Here is a 23032-nt window from a genome sequence, read left to right as displayed (position 1 = left end):
AGAGACTCTGACTATCAAGTAAATGAGCCTAGCTAGAGTTACAGATTTAGGAGTCATCAGGAGAGCTGAGGCTTGCTATGAATGAGCTTGCCCAGAGAGGTGAAGTAAGTGACAAGGAAAAAATTCTATGGAAAGACAGGATATAAAAGGTACACAAAAAGGAAGAGACTGAGTTCTAAAGACAGTGGAAGAATCATGCGAACATTTGTCTTAGAAGTCAGCCAAGGGAGAACAGTTTCATGCAAGATAAAATAACAGAGGGAGATGAGAATAGAATTACCAAAACAATTAATTAGATTGAGAAACTAGGAAGTTATTGGCTATTTTAACAAGCCATTTCTTTTGGAGTAAGATGGTGGAAACTAGAACTCAGTGGGTTGAGGAATAAAGGGAAGGTAGAAGAATGTGTAGCTAGCTTGAGTCAAACAAGATAGGATTCTAAACAGGCAGAATTTTTCTTTCCTCTGAACCTGTAGAAGAGACATCAATAAAGACAAAGATTATAAATCAATTTTTATGCATTTCAAATATTTTTATTGTGCACTTCTCTGTTTTCCTCTACAAATGCAAAAATGTTTAAGTTATCTCCATATTAATTTTTAAAGTGTATAATTTAATGGTTTTTAGTATATCCACAGATATGTGCAACTATCAATACAGTCAATAGAATATTTTCATTACCCCAAAAAGAAACCTTGTACCCTGTTATCACCTCCCTATGCTCTGAGGGCTAATCTAATTTGTTTGTACAGACTTCCCTGTTTTGGACGTCTCAATATGAATATCATATATATCTTGTCTTTTGTGACAGGTGTCATTCACTTAGCATGATATTTGTATGCTGTAGCATGTATCAATACTGTATCCCTTCTGTATATGCATTTTTATTTGAATAAATATATGGATAAATAATTCAAAAATACTATAAGAACTGAGTACTGAAGAAAACCTAGGAGATAAAATAGACATTTTACAGGTATTTTTAAAGAAAGATAATGAACATAAAATGTACATGATCTATATAAGAACAGAAGAGACACTATTTTCTTTATTAGGATCCTCAACTTGTAGAACAGTAGCTGGTACACAGTAATTTCTCAAGGAGTATTTGTTGAATGAATAAATAAATTGACAAACCTACAAACAAACCAACCCACGAAAAGTTAAACCTATGTACTCAGGACCAGAGGTGGAGAAGCGAAGTATAAGAATGTGTAAACCACAGTTCTGCTGTCTTTGTTTCTGCAATTGATAAAGACAAAAGAAACATGCAGCTTTCATAGGCCATAAAGTGGTGGTGAACACTGATTTTAAAAGAGGCAAAGAAAAGAAAGTAGGAATTTGCTGTGGTGGTAAGGTGTAGAAGCCGGCCCAAGAAGATTGTAGAAAAATTTCCAAAATTCTAACATGGAAGGTGGGAGTTTGAAATCACCATACAGGGAAGAAGATGAAGCAGAAGGGTCAGGATGACAGGAAATATCAAAGAATGCATCAGGGGAAAGGGCAGGTGGGGCTGGAATTTCAGGAGGTGGTATCTGTCACCATCTAAATAGAGGTTTTTTTTATATCAAAGGTTCTATCTAGTTCTCTAATACCTTGAGTTACATAGCAGGCTGTCATCTCTCTCACTGCCTCCTGCTACCTCTTGTCAAAAACAAACAAACAAGCAAAAAAAAAAAAAAAAAAGCCCACAAAACGGTTCTACTCTACCATAAAGATGAAAAATTAGGAAAAAAATAGGTTGATAGATATAGTCAGAACTGAAAATACAGACTTTATTTTGAAGTTTTTCAATAGTTAAGAAAAAATTGTGAAAGTATGTAATTCAAAGCATTTACCCTCGAAGTAGCAGAGCAGTTTCAATTTCAAATCTGCGTGACAGTTCTAAAAGGTTATGTTACATCACTGAACAGGCTATGTCTAACTAGGAATATTTCAGGAGGGGTATTACTTTGCCATCCACCAGACTACTTTTTAACCTACTCGTAGTCAATAAGTGAAACTACCATTACAAACAGTGCTGAAAAATCAGGCTTACCCTAAAATTACTCTAAAACAAGGAGGATCTCAAAAGCAAAACCTTTTCAGCAGCTCAGGGTGACATTGGTGAACTGTTGCTACCTACGCCAGGGCTCCTGAATTCCAAAGATTAGGAGCATCAGCATACTACTAATCGAAGCACTGCAACTGCGTAGCAGGTAGCAAATACACCTAGATTTTCACTCAAATACTAAAAAAACACATTTTTTTCAAGTTTTTAAATATCCCATAAATTGGAATAAATGTGTGGTAAGAACTTGCATGCTTAAATGGAGCGCAAATGGGAAACACACACATGAAATACAGGAATAGGACCAGGAAAATACATTTCTAAATAAATACATGCAACCACAATAATCAAGTATTTTGTTTTTACCTTAACTGTTGTCAAATGAAGAAGGACTACAGGCCATTTAACAGAAGAACCGTTTCTTATATTCCTGAAAATCTGTTTTTCCCCTTCTTTAATATTTAAAAAACACACACAGGTTGCCGACAACTCTTAAAGAGCGGCTTGTGTTGTAGTTTTCACTTTCTCGGCTGTGAACAAGTGCATATGTGAGGGCTGGTCGTGCATGCACAAGCATGTACTTTGCCTGCATTAAATAAAACCACAACACAACACCAAGTACATCCACTCATTCATGTGTGCCTGCAGTCCACCTCGAGGAGACTGAAAATATAAATACAAGCTGCTATTTTGCTGTGATCACACGAACATGGCAGCTTGTGTGTTTTTTTTTTTCTCTCTAACATTTTAACACTGGGCAGATTGTCTGCATTAACACACACCAAAATCAATTCTGTTCTGAAATTGCCTGTAAAATCTTCCTTCCCTGAGGAATTTCTTTTTTATTTAAGTAAAAAACGGGCTTGGCGGAAAAGTGTATAAAAGATACCAACATTTAGGACATATTAAACTTATAAAGTGTGACAATCAAGTCACACTTTACAGAGCACTAACAGTATTTCTCCCCAAATGGAAACTGGAGAAGATGGACTTTAAACAAGGGGGAAAAAAATCAACACATTAACTTCATAAAATCACTTTTGTATACCACTAATAAGAGAAAAAATTTTCAAAGTACTATAATTTCAAGCTGCCTACTACAATGTAATAATAACTAAATTTGACCAAAAACTCAAATAAGACTTGTGTACTATAAAAATTCATGAAGGTTTCTTAAGGGCAGAGAAATGACATAAAAGTAAATATTTAGAGTAAGCCATATCTAAAAGTTCACTACCAATAAAAATGAAATGCAGATATTCATATCATATACTATAAAAAATACAGCAACAATGAATTTCCTACAGTGCTGTCCAATAGAACTTCCTACAACAGAAATGTCCTATATCTGTGCTGTCCCATACACCAGCCATTGGCACTTGAAATGTGGCTGCTATGAATGAAGGCAATTTTAAATTTTATTTACTCTTAATTAATTTAAATTTAAGAAGTCACATGAGCCTGGTGGCTAGCAAAATGGAGCCACCAGTTTTCAAAAGAGAATTTTTGCAATTATTAATGAATCCACAAAATATCAAATGACAAGCTGAAAATAACTGAGGAGACAAAGTTTGCTGAAATAATGTCTAAAGCTTGGCCCATATGTTAAATTTAAACAAAAGGAAGCATTAAAATGAGAAAGTGGAATCTTTATAGATCTAACCAGATCATGGAGGTTCAAGTAGGAAAGTATGTAATTAACTGGTGAATGAGCTGCCTGCAGTGCTAACTGCAATAAACTTACAATAACCAGAATTAGACCAAAAATTGAAGATGAGGACTAGCATATCCTAAGGGTGATCAGACATAGTCAAGTTACAATTTTAAAAGTAAGTTAAAGAATTTTAATCATTTAATTGAAAGGAGAGGAAGAACACATTTGAAGAAAACATGATACTTTCTGGCAATAGCTTATAAATATGTTAATTTGCAAATGATGTTATAGACACTTTAAATATACTTTTAGAATAGACCTTGATAGACCAAATAACAGACTTCTTTGGCATGTAATATGGAAATGATATTTTATTCTGAACTCAATACTTCCCATCATTTAAAATAATACTGAATTTCATTTAATGTTACAGCCTTTGAAGCATGGCAAAATTGGTTCGGAATGGACGATTCAAGTTCTGAATTAAAAATGCTGTGAATTGGAAACCTCTTGATTTGCCTTTTGATTATCACTTTTTTCAGTAATAAAAATGAGAACAGTAACAACCTCATTAGGTTGAGGTAAAGAACAGTTAATTGAATTGAATACAAAAGCCTTTCAGGCCAAAAAGGGATAGTAGAATAAACGAATATTAAAATTAGTTGAAAGAGGAGATAATATTTAATACAGTGGCATTCAGATCAAATAAATTCAATAATGATGGCAACAATGATGCACAGCTCATTAGCCTTGTTTAAACTCAGGCGAGGAGGCCAGTGATAGTATTTATTTTTTTAAAAGTGTGCTTATATGTCTGAGGACTGAAAATATTAGAGACTGTTATTACTAAAATCAAATAACTGATCATAAGTATTAAGATTCACAATCAGTGATCATTTATTAAACATCAACTTGACTCTGCACAGTGAGACCAAAACAAGATTAGGCCCATGCCCTCCAGGGGCTTATTAGGTCTAAAAGATGAGATCTGGGCTAACACCAGAGCTCTTGGACTTACTGTTTCTATTATAGCGCCAGTCCTCTTACACTGCAACTTTTCTGGGCTGCTTTCTCTATCAGACTTTGAGCTTCTTAAGGGTTCATGTCATATTTATCTTGGCATCTCCAGTGCCTGGCACGTGGAGTAGATTAACATAAATGTACTGAATATACTGGCAGATTGAATACCTTGGCAGATCTCAGTAAATATAAAACGAAACAAAATTAAGCAATAGCATCAAAAAGTTATTAAGAAAATTCTACTAGAACATAGATAGAATACGCACAAATTATTTCTAATTGTGAAGACTGGAAAACCCTTCATGAACAGAATGGTGATGAACTCAGGCTTTGAAGGATGAATTGTCAGAAATCACCCCCGGTGGGGGGGGGGGCAAGAAAGGAGGGGTAAGCAGCATTCACAAGAGGAGAGGCCAAGTAATGCAAAGCATGGAAAAAGGAAAGCACAAAGCTGTTTAAGGAATAATGCCCCAGCACTGGTCTAAAAGGCAACTGTGGAAGGACTTCAGGTTTCAGGCTCGGCATATACGGGGTCTGGACATTGCTACTTCATCTAAACAAGTAAAAAGCTGAGCAGACTCAAACATCAACAACTCTTCCTGGAACCATAGAATGGAGAGGACACAGGGCAAACTGCTGTCCCCGAAATTGAAGAGACAGACAGGGAAATAAGGGAGTGACAACTTACCAGAGAGACTCACAAGCAGGAAACAGTGCCTGGGCAGGAAAACCTGAGCTGCAACTGATGAACTATTCATGAGTTAAAGACTCTAGGTGGACCCACTCATACAGGGGCCTCACTACATTGGGAGATTTACTTCTAGGTGCTCAACCAGGTTCCCACATTAAATATCAGAGAAAAATCCCCTCAGCTTCCAGCAGTGGGACGGGGAAAAGGAGCAGTTTCTGAATAGAGTACTCTGTTCTTCCTAACAAGGCCTGCCCTCAGGGAAAACTAGTTAACCAGAGCCTAACCTGCTGGGTATCATCAGAACCTAAACGACCTGGGAAAGGAGAAATGCCCAACCCCAGCCTACTCTAGCCATCCTGTTCCATCTAAGGCAGGGGAAGGCGGAGTTTGTGGAGACTGAGAAACACTTGTGAACATCCCAGTCCAGAGGCACAGGCTTATGAAAAGACGGAGACCTAATCATAGGACTCAAGCCTTCCCCTTCACCTTCATTCTATCACTGCTTTACTAAAAGCCTATTGACAGCACTTCCTTTTCCCCACTACATTATGTCTGGCTATCAAGAAAAATTACAAGATATACCAAAAGGCAAAAAGCATAATTTAAAGAGACAGAGTAAGCATCAGAACCAGACAAGGCAGATACGTTAGAATTATGAGCTCAGGAATTAAAAAAAAAAAAGAATAGTATGCTAAGGGCTCTAATGGATATAGTGAGAGCATATAAGAACAGATGGGCAGTGTAAGCAGAGAGATGGAAATCCCAAGAACGAAGCAAAAAAGAAATGCTAGAGATTAAAAACACTGTAGCAGAAATGAGGAATACCTTTGATGGGCTTATTAGAAGACTAACATGGCTGAGGAAAGAATCTCAGAGCTAAAGGATATATTGATAGAGCTCTCAAGAACTAAAAGGCAAAGAGAACCAAGACAGAAAAAGAAAAAAAAAAGAACAGAAAAGCCAAGGGCTGTGGGACAACTATAAAAGGTGTAACATACACATAATGGGAATATCAGAAGGAGAAAAAAGAGAGAAAGGAACAGAAACAAATATTTGAAAAAATACTGAGAAATCCCCCAAATTAATGTAATACACTAAACCACATATCTATGAAGCTCAGAAAACACCAAGCAGAATAAATGCAAAAAGAACTATACCATTTTCAAACTACAAAAAAAATCAAAGATACAGTTCTGAAAGAGGAAAAAAACACCTTTTCTACACAGAAAAAAAGATAGGAATTACATCCATCTTTTCAGAAACCACGCAAGCAAGAAGAAAGTGGAGTGAAATATTGAAAGTATTGAGAGAAAAAAAAAATACCCCAAAAAAACCACCAACCTAGAATTCTGCACCCTGCAAAATTATTCTCCAAAAGTGAAGGAGAAAAATAAAATAAACATTTTAGCATTCCTTTCAAAAAAAAAAAGTGAAGGAGAAATAAAGATATTCTCAAACAAACAAAAATAGGGGATCTATTGCCAGTAGACCTGCTCCAAGAGAAACGACTTAAAAAGTGCTTTAGAGAAAAGGTAAATAATAAAGGTCAGAAATTTGGATCTACATAATGAAAGAGCATAAGAAGGAAAATACAAGTAAAGATAAAATAAAAACTTCTATTTTTCTTATTCTTAATTGATGTAATAGATAACAGTTTGATCAAAATAGTAATAACTATGTATTCAATTGTGAATGCTCATGTGAGTGCACACATATATACATACGTATATACTGGGGGTGCCCCCAAAATGTATACAGATGGACACTTTGTCAACGTTGATCATGCAGTAGTTCTCTGTAATCAGAAGTGTCTGGACGCTGATGGTAACCACTTTGAGCGTCTCTTATAATTGCAGAAGTCAAATGTGACTTGTATTCATCTTTTGTTATCAGTATATATTGAGTATTACAATTTTAATACAGTTTTTCTTTCTTAAAATGTGTATACATTTTTTTGGCACCCTTTGTATATGCTTATGTATGCTTACATATAAATCAAATGAATGAAAGAAATGAGATCGGAGGGAAGAATTAGGATTATTTTGTTACTATAAATTACTCACACTATCTGTGAAGCGGTAATGTTATTTGAAAGTGGATTTGCATTAGCTGAAATGTATACTGCAAATTCTAGGGCAACCGCTAAAAAATACAAGAACAAATAAAACCAATATGCTAAGAAAAAAGAGAAAATGGAATAATATAAAATGCTCAATTCACACAATGAAAGGCAGAAAGAGTGGAAGACAAAAACTGGAACAAAGAACAAATGTAATACATAGAAAACAGTAACAAATATAATATACAATAATCCAACTATATCTATAATCACTTTGAACATTAATAATCTAAATGCACCAATTAAAAGTGTCAGCACAGATCAAAAAAATAAGAACCGACTATATGTTGCCTACAAGAAACCCATTTTAAATATAAAGACACATGTAGATAAAAGTAAATACATGGAGAAGAACATACCATGCTAACACTAATTAAAAGATTAAAAAGGGCATTACATAATTTAAAAAGGGGTCAGTTCTCCCAAAAGACATAACAATCCTTCACATGCATGCGCCTAACAAAAGAGCATCACACTATGTAAGGAAAAACACCAATAAAATTGCAAAAAAAATGAAAAGAATCCACTATCATGGTTGGCCACTTCAACACACCACTATCAGCACTGGACAGATCTGGCAGGCAGAAAATCAGTAAAGACATAGTTGAACTCAATAATATCATCAATCAAATAGATATAATTGACATCTATACACTAGTACATCTTCAAACAACAGCAGAACACACATTCTTCTCAAGCTCATGTGGAATATTCACAAGATAGACCACATTCTGGACCATAAAACGCACCTTAATAAATTTGACGGACTAGAAATCATACAATGTCTGCTCTCAGACCACAATGGAATTAAAGTAGAAATCAATAACAGAAAGGTAAATGGAAAATCCTAAAAGGGAACTGTGTGTGTGTGTTAAGGAGTAAGTCCATTCTTTTACAGACCAGAGAGTCAAAGGTGGTTTAAGATTAGGCAAGTGTCATGACTAGAAATGTGCTTTGAGAAAGTAGAGCTGTAACACACAGCTAGGACTGGAAGAGACAGGTAATAGATCCAAGAGAACAACTGACAAGAGAATAGGTAGGAGGTAAAAAGGACCTGAAACAGCAGTAAAAATGGAACAGAACTGATGAATGGGAGAAAACTACATATAATGACTCTCTAATTTGTATTTCAATATATAAACTGTATATCCTCGACCTGTCCACTCTTAAACATCTTTGTTTATTACTGCACCTTTAGTCTAAGTTACTGACATCACTCAGCTTAGAATACTGCAATAGATTCACTCCTAGCTGCTTTTCCAGCTTATATTCTTACCTTCTCCTTCACCACACTATCACGGCAGCCAGAATTATCTTTTTAGACATCACACCCCTGCTCAGTATCTTCCAATGGCTTCCCATTGCAATTGGAATAAAATCCAAACTCCTCACCAGGTTTACACAGGCTTTTGCCCTCCTCTCAGATTTCCCTACTTAAATCACTTCCCTCCAGCCATACCTGCCTTCCCTTTGTTCCTCCAAATGCTGAGCTTATTTTAACTGAGGGACTTTGCACCAGCTGTTCCCTCTGCCTGGAATGTGCTTCCCCTAAATCCTCAAGACTGGCTTTTAAATTTTTTTCACATCTCAAATGTCTGCTTCTTAGAAATGCCTTTTCAGATCACTGTTCCTAAAGCAGCCGTCCCTCTAGGTTAATAGCTGTCCTTTTAACCTTCTTTATTTCTTCACAGCAATTAGCACCCTCTGCAATTACCCTCTTTATCTATACATGCTGATTGTCTTACTCACCCACCCTCCAACACTAAAATGTACAGCCTGTGATAGCAGGACCTTGTCTGTCTTACCCACCACTGTTTCCACAATGCAAAGGATGAGCCTGGAACACAGCAGACGTTCAATAAATAGACATTTAAAAAAACCCCAGAATTCTTATCACAGATGCCAGTGAACTAGTAACACTGTATAACATTCACTGAGCTATACTTCTTTCCTTCTCCTACTGCATCATGTGCTGCTTTACAGACTGGATTGAAAACCATGGATTTTAGATCATGTAGTGCCTTATAAAGATAATGTATTACCTAAAGTAGTAAAATTATTCAAGCTGATATTCAGCTTTATGATTAGGCAATTTGGTGGTTTTAAAATAAGGCTGACAGTCTTACCCTACAAGCTGTTACTTGCCACAAAATGTATATAGAGATGGCAAGGAAACTTACTTTAAATGTAGAGAGAGCCATGGGAGAGCCTTCTGGGGAAGAAGGTATGCAACCTCCCCCACCTATGCTATGAACTATAGGGCCTCCTAGCTGCCTTCCCTTCCCTAAATCTCAGGTTTGCCAACTTAATTAAAATGTACCAGTGGAGACAAATTATATATATATATAACATATATGTTTTATATATAATATGCATATAACACACATACATTTTTATAAGAAATATGCACAGAAAATACAAAACCAAATAGTTACAAGGATACAGCTTATAAGAAATAACATTTTCGGGGTGGCTGGATGGCTCAGTTGGTTAGAGCACAAGCTCTGAACAACAGGGTTCCCAGTTCAATTCCCACATGGGCCAGTAAGCTGCGCCTTCCACAACTAGAATGAAGACAACGAGCTGCCGCTGAGCTTCTGGAGGGGCGGCCGGATGGCTCAGTTGGTTGGAGTGTGGGTTCTCAACAAGGTTGCTGTTCAATTCCCGCATGGGATGGTGGGCTGCGCCCCCTGCAACTAAAGATTGAAAACAGCAACTGGACTTGGAGCTGAGCTGCGCCCTCCACAACTAGATTGAAGGACAACGACTTGGAGCTGATGGGCCCTGGAGAAACACACTGTTCCCCAACAGAATTTAAAAAAGAAAAAAAATAACACTTTCTAACACAGCAAAGCAGAAATGTTTGGCTAAGTAACCAAATGATGAATAGCCTCCCAATACCCCTATCTATTTGGTTTAGCTATCTGAGTTTTATTTTCCTTCTCTTGTCTGCTATTTTAATCAACGTGGCCCAATGGCTTCTGAGTATGTGCCTCCGCCCTAGTGCCATGGTACCTCCATTTCCATTTAATAAAGGTAGAGAGATTGATTAGAATCCATCTTATTAGCCACTTCAAGCTGATGCTGTCAAGTTTTCTAAGATAACTAGCTAGCATTTTTTATAAAGAGACACCTTGACTGCTTGGTTAGCAACATATACCTTGCATTTTGTTTTTAAAAGCCTATTTTACTGCCACTGATTACCTAGTTACTTAAATGATGGATAAGGAAATTTATTCTTTTTGTTTGATTCCACAAATATTTATTGAGTGCCTCCTGTGCACCAACACAATGGCATTCTACTTTCTGAAACTAATACTGGAGAGATCAAGCCTGGCCACGCCACACCTCTGAGAGTAGCTTCTCTATAAGTGGTTACTCCTGGGTTAAACGGGTAACTCAAGCTCATCAAAGTGGTCCCATATCTCCCAACCCCCGACCCACTGGCATGGCCAGTTATCTAAGATTTCTTTGTATTCTGAACTCATGATTCCTCTGAATTACTTTCATTTTAAAACAGAAAATTTCATTTGTTAAATATGTAGAAGAACCTTAAGAGCATTCCCTGTCACCTGATTGTTCTGTGTTTGGACCTGGGAAGACATGAATATTAGAGTCACAGGCTTTGACAATGTAATAGATCTAGTAGGAGTTGAACTAGGAGTGGCCAGACAGGCAAATCTACAGAAGGACCTGGAACAAGGCACGAGAGATATACCTGGCTCACCCTATATCCCAATGATTAAATTATATTTACTAACATGTACACAATTGTTTACAGTTCAAAGTATAAATGTACTGCATTTACTACTATTACAACATATACTCATTAATCTGTAACAAAACTGTATTACTATTATCCCTGTGTCACAGAGAAGGACACTGAGGAGAAAGACTTTCACTGAAAGTAATTTGCACAAGATGATAGCATATGTTTCTAGAACTTACCTTAGGATCTTCCTATACAAAATCCATGTACTTAACTCAGAAAGATGAGGTCCGATCTATAAAAGTTATGGATATTAACTATGTGCTAATAAATAAGAAGGAAACTAATTTTCCACAAGATGAATACTGAGTAGACTGAGAAAAGAGATTATGTGCAAACCTGAATGGCTTCAAGAGGAAGAGAAATAAGGAGAATAAAAATGATAGTTGTCATTTAACAGGTAATTTGGTTAGAAAGGGATTCAAAGGTGTAAAGCAAGAGATACATTTTTCTAGCAACACCCATATTATGAATGCATAATATAACCTTAATCAGAAACTCATGACTTCAAATAATTGTTGGAAACTGAAAAACTGATTAAATATTATTTTAAACATATCAATATAACCATTTATTTTGAAAAAGGGAACACAGAAATCTATTAAGAATGGAAAATGATCGTTATTATCAAAACTTGCGCAAAATAACTTTATTATACAAGTAGAACACTGCATTCAATTAAAGCTCCCCTATGGATTTCTCGTTTTGCTAAATTACATAGAGGTAACACTAATTTGAATTATTGAAAATAACTTATAAATAATTCTACATACGTTCTTTTGACATCTTGTTCAATCATTGATCGAAGTTCTTTATCTTGGAAGAATTTGTTCCAAAGACTCTGAAATAAGGAGAACAACCTATTTAAAATAATCTCACATCTTTGCTTGACTTTTACTATCTCAATTTAATAATTTAAATGATTAAATTTATCCTTCTCTATCATTTCACATTGCATATAGGAAACCTGAAATTGGAACTTTTATTAAAATCTAGTTTACTCTCAGAAACATATCCTTATTCTAACATCAATTTTTCCAATGATATTATTGTACATGCATATATTTAATATATATATTTTTTGTTATCTATACAAAGTGAATGATACTTTTACTGCTATACACCCCTGCAACAACAAAAAGGTCTGCTGGGATTAGGGTGGCGCCATAGCCTAACCTGTCCCAACCTAAACTTGACCTGAATTCGCAACACACTAAGAAAGATACACGTTTTCTACAAAGCTTGGTTTTATAATTGAATAGATTTTAATTCACTTTTCAAATTGTAAATTTAAGTCAAGTTTTAAAATTTACTTAACAATATTTTATGCTGCTAAACCATAGACTATATTATAATAATTATATGTATCAGGAAAGAGAAATGCTAATATTATATATTAACCGGAAAAAAAGTTTCTGTTAGCAGGGAACTAGGAATTAGAGCAGTAATTAAAGAAGTTATGCAACACCTCTAAAGTAATAATTATTCCTAGTCTTCACTAAAATATGAGTGGAGATAGGTCTAATCTTTGCCCTGACCTTTAAAAACTTCTTTGAGACTCACTATCAATAGTTTCCTGTCTCCTTGGGAGTTAATCCTACCAAGTGAACTCTTCCCTATTTTCATCAGAAAGGGAGGCTTTCCTCCCCACTCTTCACTGCGGCATTGATGAAACAGTTCATTCCTCATCTTTATGCTCTTCTGTTTTGCCCCTTAGTTCTTAAGGAACAGACCTCTTCGGACTTCCCCTCTGTACAGCCATTCCACAGAAACACATCATAAACTTCCTACAACACAGAATGTATATGGCATGGAAGAATTCCCATCAGGTTTTAAGCGGTATAGTATGTGGGATTAAAAAAAACAAACGGGTATGAAATAATCCTGCTTTCGTGGTGATTGCTAAGCAGTCTGATAAACATATTCTTATGGGCAAAAGAAGTTGATATAGGAATAAAGATGAACTTTACCCCTTCGTCCTGTGAGAGGGGATTATTGATCATCAAGTCTTGCTGGCCAACAACCTTCCTGGGGTTTGTGATGTGCTGGTAAAGAAAGAAAAAATATACACAAAGATCAGAGGCTACTGGCCTTTGAAGCATATGGAAGAAAAGAATTACATTAATTAAAGTACAACTTACTATTTCCTTGATGTTGCTATACCATGCTCTTAATTCTTTAATTCTACTTATCCACTGACTTTTATCTTGAGGAAGAACACAAAGAAATAGCTGTCAAGAAGAACAAAATGAAAACTTTTATAAAAATCATTAAAATGTGAAACCATGCCAAACAGAATCACCTGAAAATTGAGATATTCATATTCATATCATCATTCCAATTCTTGATACACTGTTTTGGAGATATATTAGAAATACATATTTGAACAATTCCAAAAGTAAACAAAGGCCAAAAAAAACAAGATCTCAAAAGCTACACTATAAAATAGAATCAACCTTCCCTCCAGATTTATATTAAAAATGAACAAAGAGAAATTCATTGAGGTTCAACTATAGTTCCCATTTTACTGTTTTATATGAATGGGGGTGAGAGGGTCATTAACAGTAATAAGGTCCAATTGGTAATTTCCAGGTTTAAGATTTGCCTTAAAAGAAGCAGGTAAAGGGCAGAGAAGAACAATCTTAGGACACAACCTGAGAGGCGAAGTCATTCCTTTTACAGCAGAAAATTTAATTTACACTGGCAATCAGCTTAAGAAAACAAGAAGCATTCTTAGACAAATTTGATTTAATTTAGTTTAATACATTAAAATAAATCTGCATTTGAGTTTATTTTCAGCAAACGAAGGATACTAAAAGTTAAACAACAAAGAATGGGGGGTGAGGCACAAATATTTGTATACAAATATTCTAGCAGCAGGTCTCCTGCCTTTACTGCCTGCATCTAACAGAAGAAAAATGTATTTTAATTATTAAATCTAAATTATTAAATCTAAAACTGTCTAATACATCATGCTTTCCTTACTGTCTTTACTTGCAGACTCTGGATGCTCAATTTATGCAGATACATCCTAAAAAACTTTCAAGAGAAGTCATTTTAGAAATGAGTCTAAACTGAAATTAATTCGTTTCAAGAGAACAAAAGGGGAAAATATTTCCAAGCAATTAAAAAGATAACTGCTGATCATTATTACTAGTTTTGATAACCAATGGCCCTTCCTCTTGGAAAGAGACTGATCTATTTTCCTTCTATTTCTCCTTGCTGCCCTTCATCTTGTGTTTATAGTAAAATAAATATAAAAAATCTTTTCTCTCCCCTATTATGAAAAAAAAAAAAAGAGAAGAGGACTAAATGACGGTCCTTGATATAACAGGAACCTGAAAGTTAATCCCCCTCTGCTCCTGCCCAGTTTAAGGATTTCTGCAAAAGCCTCTGGGGAATGCAAAGGTGTTGCTTTGAATTCTGCACCATCAAGTGAGATGAAAAGACGGTTATTTCAAAGGACTCCTTTACTATTACCATTATTCAGCACTAAGGTGGTTCAACCTTATCAGTAAATGTCCTATGAAAGGTAAACATGATGGCCAGAAAAACTGAGAGTGGAGTCTCTTGGAAAATTCCGTGATACCTTGCATGGGTAATCTTCCAGGGCTTCGGTTATGTGTTGATATACTGCAACCACCAACTGTAAATAAATATTTTCTTCTTACCTTCCAGCAAATGCTGCGGAACCTGCTGCTTCTCAGCTGCCCATTAATCCCCTTCTGCCTTATTGTTGCCAAGTAATTGTTGTTTACAAATAGTTCTTCCCATTCTTTCCTATATGCAAGAAACCAAAGCATGGGGATCCTTTTGTTAGAATTCTTCTGCTTGGAGAGAAGTGCTACAGGAAATTAATTTTAAATAAGTCTAAGAAATGCAACTTTTAAAACGTATATATTTAGTTGTGTACTGTTTCTGAACGCATGGCTGTCTTTTTGGACAGAGTTCTGTAGATTTAATGAATATGTAGATCGCTATAATTATGCCAGCTACTGAAATTCATAATGCCTATGGAGGCTATTCCATTTCCTCTAAAATGTTGGTAGTGCAGTTCAGTGAATAGACAAGAAAAAAATGAATATTAATATAAGCATATGACTGCTTTAGCCATTGACAAAGATATACCTGCTCCCAAAACACACAACAAAAAAGTGTATTGTTGATTATATTGGCTTCTCACATGAAATATTTGTTTAAATGAACCCATTTCTCTTTAATGTCAGGCTGGGTAGTTAAATATAACAGAAGACTACTTTCTTTAACTTTTAGTGCTATTTACTATTGAAATCTCTGCAACTTCTTTCTACATGATCAGTTTTAAAATTTTAACAGGTGCAGGCAAATTTAAAAAAAAAAAAAAAACAACACTCGAAAAGCCTCACTGTAAAAACTGTTAAAGGCAAGCTTGAGTACCTTGCAGTACCTATGGCTGAGCAGATAAACAACTGAAATATGCCTCCCAGGCACGCAGACACCAGGGGCCTAACACCTGTGCCTCATTAATATACAAGTAAATCTGCTCTACTGGGAAACAATTGGAAATTAATTGTCCCAAACCATTTACTGAGTTTGAATAAAGGGAGTAGACCTATATTCCCAGCATCTTGTACCAAACTAAACATTAAGAACCATTTGTCCACAGTTGATGCTACGGAGTACAGTTCTGTGAAATTTCTCTCAGATTTCATAATGCCACAAAAAAACTTATTAATTTAAAATTGTTTATCAAAGCTAAAACCCTGGCAATCTCTTCAGAGACGTCCTCAAAAGAAAGCCTCTGAAACCCTCAATCATCCTTCCACATATACATGAAGTGGTCATGGTAGACCCCACTCGTTTTGAGAAAGGGCAGCTTTGGAACAACCATTGTACCCCTGAAGTTCCAAAACCAGATTGTGGAGCAAGCTGCATCTTTTCCAGTTGTCCAGAAGAGTTACCAAGGCAAGGGTACATCCCCAATGCCAGGAGAACTTCCAGCCTCTGCCCTGCAGCCTGACCCCCAATCACACTGCGCCTCTGCCAGGCAGGCCTTGTGGCTAAGAACGCTGAGTGGGACCCCTGCTGCGGAAATACGTCCCTACCATCACTCCATGAAAAGTTCCTATTGTTATCACGCTATTCATAAGAGAAAATAATATTTCACTTTTAATTTGCATTTGCATCATTGATGAAACTGAGAAATTTTCAGGCTTTTGGGTCATTTCATTTCTTTTTTAAAACTTCCTTTTTTTGCCGTTTGCCTCTTTCAAACAGTGTAGGATAATGGTTAAGAAAACATGTAGACATCAGAACCACACCCCTGGGATTAAAAAGACAGCCATGTACTCAGAAACAGTACTCAATTTACTTGCTACTTAACTCGCTATGCAAGCATGGGCAAGTTACATAACCTCCCTGTGCGGCTGTTTCCTCATCTGTAAATGGAATAAAAATAATAACATCTACTTCAAAAAATTATTATGAGGATTAAAGTACATGACTGGCCCTCAGAAGGGTGCCCAGTATATTATAACATTAAAAAAATTATTGTTAATATTTTAATACTACTTTTATTAGTGTGCCATATTACAGGTCCAAGAGAGGAGGATCTCACAGGTTAAAGACATCACACCTTTGCCGGCCATATACATATTTTTAACCCAATCATGTTAATTTGTCTACACACACTGAAGCTTTTAAAATTTACGTATAATACAAAACTAACATTAATTTTTCTTGATGCTCTTTCCATTGTTTTCATGCTTAATTCATTCTTAGCCACTCCAAGTTCAAAGAAGTGTTCCCTAAAATCTTAGGGTCTTTAAAATCACTTTAGTCCATTTGTATTACCTAAGATTTTAAATGTATTACCCACTTCCCACCAATTTCAAATATATTACCCATCTCTCATATTGTTCTTTTGTTTTTACCCAGTTTAGCGATGAGGACATAGAACATTACAGGAATACATCTTACAAACTATTTTTAAAGAGCTTGTGGTCTGTGAACAAAAAGCACCGATTTCCAATGCATTCTAACCCAAGATATTTTATAATTTGTGAGAGACCACGCAGTTCCATGGCCTGAAAAAAACAATACGTCCCAGATAAGAGAAGGAAGTGTGAGGCAATGACTCCCCAAGCCTCTTCCAAAATCAGCTTCTATTCAAAAGTACCAAGACATTGTGCAAGCAGACGCAGCTGGTGGCTAGATGCACTGCCATTTTGTCAAGTTATGCAGCCTTTTAAGGCCAAGTTACATACTACTTACGTAATGAAGGATAATTATTTGTTAGCTTAAATAAGATCCTGTGCCTTGATTACAGTGTTGGTAAAGAGAAAAGGAGACTGAGGCATGTGAAATGGAAACATTATCTCTGAAATCCACAATCATTTAAATGTATTCATGGGTACTTATAGTTCCAATTAAGGAATAACAACTCGAAGTGGTGAAGAGCTCTCGCAACAGAAAAGCCACAACGTGATCTATGAATTGTCTTTCTTGTCTATGGAAGAGTGTTTTACTAATAAACTGATACAGCATGTGTACAATAAACATTTATTTAGTGCCTCCTATGTGCTCAACTCTCAGAGCTGGTTTTTGAAAAGCATGAAGTTAAGGGAGTAGATGTTACGTGCAAACTGATGATGACACGATGAAGGCAAAGCACTCTGGTATTAAGAGGAGAGAAAATACTTTTACACCTAAAAATTAAAACTCAGTATAGAAAATAAGAAATAATAACACCATAGACACTGAAATGCTACGTCCAATAACTGAACTGTCAGAGGTTCAACAGACACTAAAGGGCGAAATGTTGAAAAGGTCAGTCATCCCTGTGAGGGGAGCTGGGCTACTGAACGCAGGTGAAACATGGGAAAATAATAAGTACTGAGGCATCAGTGGTAGAATTTCTCAGTTTAATTAATAATAAATAAATGAAAGGTAGTTGCTAAACTTTGTCTTACCTAAAAAAAAAATATAGGGTGGCTGTTAATAGCAAAAATCTGGCAATAATGCTATGAAAATGCTTAAAAAATCCATGTCATAATAAATAATAGTTTAGACACATCACTTTTAACCTTTCTGAAACAACCCAAGGGTGTGTATTTTTAACCCTCTTTACATATGAGGAAGCTAACTAAGGCTCAGGAAAATTAAATACTTTGTTAAGGGAAAAAAGCAATGAGAACTGGGACAAGTATCTTCCTGGAATAAGGTGGAAGACCACACCGAAGGGGAACATGATACTCCAGACAACAAAGGCAAGCATGGCCTCTGGCAACAAGGCAAGATAGAAATGTGCCCTTAAAACTTTCTTCCTTAGATTTTTCGTTTGTGAACATCAAGTCCAAGGGCAGAGAGAAAATTTTTCACCAGTTGGTCTGGGAAGATAAGTCAACAGCTGCTGTGAGTGGTTAGAACAACTTGGGACATTTAAATGTGTAAATGCCTTAAACACAGCAGATGAGATATCTGGGCCTTGAGGGCTCTCTTGACACAGCACCAGTGCCATCTAGTGGCAACTACTCTGCCTTGCAGGCACTGGGTACCTGAAAACAACCAGCATCTCAGTAGGGAGGAGAGGAGATGAGCTGGTTTCATTTCTCATACTGATTCATAATGGCACCTTGGAAGCACTGTGTTGAGAAGGATTCTGAGCGCACCTCTGTGCTCCTGAGATAACACTGTGACTGATTAAAATGTCAGCCATGGGCGCTGATCACATTTCTAAGTAAATGAAATCAACTTTTGTAGAGATTGTTGCCTTCCCTCTATGAAAACTTTCTTAGGTAAGTAAGCCTCCTACCAGTTTTTTCTTTCCTTTTTAACAGAAATCAACTAGAATATGCAGTGAATAAATATAGCTGATGATCATAAGGGAATATTTATATCAAATTGTGTATTGTAAGGTAGTATTTTCCCAAGATACACACATAAAATTAGTATGAAACTAGTTAAAACCTTCTAAATATAATTGTTTAAGTACTTTTATAACCTAAATAATGTATAAGTGACTTAATTGTGTGGCAATTCTGGACTAGAAAATTTCTGAATCGTTGTACCAAATGATGATGCACTCGAGAAAACATTTTATGTTGTATATTTTATATGATGGCTTCTAGCCCATTTTCAAACATTATCTGGACAGGGAAGCACGTGTCTTATGGGGCTAACTTAAGAAACCCAAACAACTACAGTAATTGTAAAAAGCTCAGGGACTACGCACAGAGTCTAGTACTTAGGATCTTCAATACTTGGTTAAGAGGAGCTACTTGGGTTTTTACTGAGAATGAAGTTGCTGCATGCAGCGAAGGGATTATCACTCTGGGGAAGCTCAACAAGTCACAGGTAATAGAAGAAAGAGGGAGGACACATGTTTCTGGCTGTCAGGGAAGTGTCATAAGGGGGAACTGAGGTAAAGGAGTTCTCATAGGTGACCACGCAGTTTACAAGGTTGGCCAGTCAACCAGGATTAACTCATTTTTGAGACCTGACTATAGTAACAGTAACTGAAGGCCAGGGCAACATAAGGTGATGCTTAAGCATGGTCAGATCAGAGTTAGATACGTGGAACATTGAAGGTGAGGAGGAAGTGCAAGGTAGGAAAACGGAACCTGATGCAAAAAGGTTTACACAATTGCATAATCCTAAAGTGCGTGCTGATATTTGAAAACTTGCCCTATTAATTATAATCATTTGCTTTATCAAATAAATGCAAAGGAAAAAGGAAACAATGGATTTTTAATCTGTTTCTAATCTGCAGAGAAACATACTAATTAAACCTTTCTATTAATGAAACGATTGTATCCTAATTCCAATATTCCATGTAAAAGAGTATGTAACTGTATCCCATTTTAAAGGTATGATTTTAAAAATGCCATTTGAACAGAAAAGGGAACATGTGAAGCAAAAATCAATGGAAATATGAGAAGTGTAAATTAGGTATGTCAGCATCAGACTGCGAAGTGTGGCACCAGATCTGGGTAAGCTACAACATTAGGACTGCAGGTGCCAAGATCAACCAGATAAACACTGATGTTAGCTATAATTACCTCATTTTTAGCTTAAATCACAGGTAATGAGGGAACTCAGAGACTCTAAAAGGCAATTAGAAACTGTACTGGCTTTTTTGCTTCCTCTATCAGGAATTTTTAAAAACTTACTTTTATTTAAAGCTTTCTTCCCTCTATAATGAAACATCAGGGCTTACCACTTATATACATAAGTAAATATAAAAATAGAGTACACAATTGTTCACAAGCTTAAAATGGATTTCTCATATGTCTGGGTGAAATATGTTCTCATATGATGAGGCTCCACTGAAACAAAGGCAACAAACAGTTCCGTGTCTGGAGGTTTGTTAAAAGTAATTTATGATGATTTGATTCAGGTTTGGACTTAACTCTGAACCAAGAAATCTTGAGCCCCCACCTCAAGGACACGAGGAACTAAGTTAGCAACAATTTTGCAGTGACAGGTAGAATATTCTTTTTAAAAAAGAAAAGAAAATATGTATTATTTTCTTCAAAATGTAGTTTTTTAAGAGCTTCTAAATTCAGGGTCAGATTAAAGTAGGTAAACACTCCCAACACACTTTTAGAAAAGGAACCAAGAAAAGCTGTATCATGAGGGTATAAAACTTAAGCACATAATAAAGATCATTATATTACTAATCGAAGGATCAGCATTTAGAAATAAGGTGAGAAAAGGATCCTGTAGCTGACAATCTCTATGAAGTTGTCTGAAATAAATAGCTTTTATCTTCCATGGTGTACTGATGTTTCTTATATTATTAATAAGAGACAATACCCTTCCTTGAGACACCTCCCTGCAGACTTCCCCCACCTGCTTCCATTCCCATCCCACCTTGTGTATCTTGACATTAGGTTGGTACAAAAGTAATTGTGGTTTAAAAGGTTAAAAATAATTGCAAACTCGCAATTACTTTTGGACCAACCTAATATTTGTAGAAACTAGCATGAGCTTGATGCCTAACTTTCTATACGATAAGGAATTTGCCACACAGTCTATAATGCAAGCAACACTGTAAGGCAAATACAGAATTGAGATCAAATTATTTTCCAGTAATTTAGAAATAGGAATTTATTCAGCAAAATCTGATACCCTAATTAAAAGTCAATCCCATCTCTTAAAGCATAGTTTCTAAGGCTGGACTGACTTATAGGTTATTGCACATATAGAAATAAATGTACCCTTGAAAGGCTTTCTCTTAAATGGATTATATTTTAACTGAATCGATCATTCATTTGATAACTTCTAGATGAACACTGTCCAACAGAACTTTCTGAGATGACAGGAATGTTGTGTACCTGACTGTCCAATATGGTAATCACTAATCACAAGTGACTACTTACTAAGCAGGTGAAGTATGACTACTGCAACCGAGGAACTACATATTTTGTTTCAATTAATTTCAACATGAAATTAAATAGCATCATGTGGATAGTGGTTCTCATATTGGACAGCAAACTTCAAAGTGTTTGAAAGATGATGAACCATACACATATACATTCAGTTTTTAAAATAACAACTATGAAAGTTCAAGGGATATAAAGGTAAATATACACAATACATATTCATATATAGTGTTATTGGGGGAAGACAGATATATGTTAAAAGTTAAATAGCATAAGTGGTGAAAAATATCAAGGTAATTTCATGAGAGATGTAACAGTATGTAATTAATGAATGGTGCTACTGATAAGATCGGATGTAGATGTCACAAGTTATGTTAATCTTTTTTGTTTCTATCTCATTGCCTCTCCGTCTGTGCTTCTGTCACTACCACCACTCTCTGCCCCACTTTGAAGCACCTCCCTCTTCTCTCATACACACACACATAAAAGTTAGGAAAGCAAATCTTTAGTGATGACAGTGATACATCTATAAGTTATCAAAAATGATCAAGGCTAGAAACCAGACACAAGATTTGGATCACAAGCCTAATATAACCATACTCAGCAACAGATTGACTCAAAGATTGAGGTAATGGGAATTTTAAAGAAAGATAAATGGGCCGTATGATAAAAATAAACTTTAGTTTAAAATCAATATGTAGATTATAATTTGTTTGGATTAATGTGCCTGGGCAAACAATTTCACATGGGCCTCTGAAAAGGTAAGAAAATATTAATATCCCCAACCCAAGGACTTCTAGAAAATCTCACTCATTCATAATTAGAAAGGAAAAAACTCACCAATTAAAAAAAAAAATGCTTGAATGCCTCATTTACCCAGCATGATGAAAGGCCAATGTATGCCATATAAGTAATTTTTTTCCCTCAACACAAAAATGTTCAGAACATCAAAACATCTCCAAGATTTAAAGGAATTTTTGTCCAGATGTAGGACATATTTGGAAAATGCATAGCTATTTGCCGCTATATGAAATAACTCCACACTGCTTTGTTTTTAGAGTTTCCCGTGCTGTTTTTAGTGGCATTTCTCTCATGACCATCCTTGTCAGGCTATCAGCTACCAATGTGTGTAATGATTACACGTTAGGTTTCAAAAATTCTAAATGTGTACACGTCTGTCATTTGCTCAGATCGTCCTTTTAAAAATAAAGGCAACAAACTAGACTTTAAACTGTTATACATTCTAGCTTCACTATTTCAATATCACAAACTATCACAATCTTTTTTAATTTAAAAAAAAAAACACCGAGAAGTAAGACGAGGTGGAAGCAGGATAAGGGTGAACGGGCTCTTCTATACTTTAAT

At 35.8% G+C, this 23032-nt stretch overlaps 1 protein-coding gene across 8 annotated transcripts in view; it reads right to left on the bottom strand.

The window, feature by feature from the left end:
- The window catches only part of TBC1D5 (TBC1 domain family member 5), a 510030-nt gene that overhangs the window by 211663 nt on the left and 275335 nt on the right, over positions 1 to 23032 (bottom strand). For all 8 annotated transcript variants that reach the window (XM_033133071.1, XM_033133070.1, XM_033133068.1 and 5 more), the window contains 4 exons: positions 14975 to 15083; positions 13445 to 13534; positions 13274 to 13348; positions 12077 to 12144 (listed from right to left, as the gene is read on the bottom strand). In XM_033133071.1, coding sequence (XP_032988962.1) covers positions 12077 to 12144; positions 13274 to 13348; positions 13445 to 13534; positions 14975 to 15083 — 342 coding nt within the window. The remainder of the gene's footprint in view (positions 1 to 12076; positions 12145 to 13273; positions 13349 to 13444; positions 13535 to 14974; positions 15084 to 23032) is intronic.

The sequence above is a fragment of the Rhinolophus ferrumequinum genome, chromosome 17 (genome assembly GCF_004115265.2).
Source record: "Rhinolophus ferrumequinum isolate MPI-CBG mRhiFer1 chromosome 17, mRhiFer1_v1.p, whole genome shotgun sequence".
Classification (NCBI taxonomy): Eukaryota; Metazoa; Chordata; class Mammalia; order Chiroptera; family Rhinolophidae; genus Rhinolophus; species Rhinolophus ferrumequinum.
Note: the sequence above shows the minus strand (reverse complement) of the source record. Positions and strands in the feature narration are given on the sequence as shown.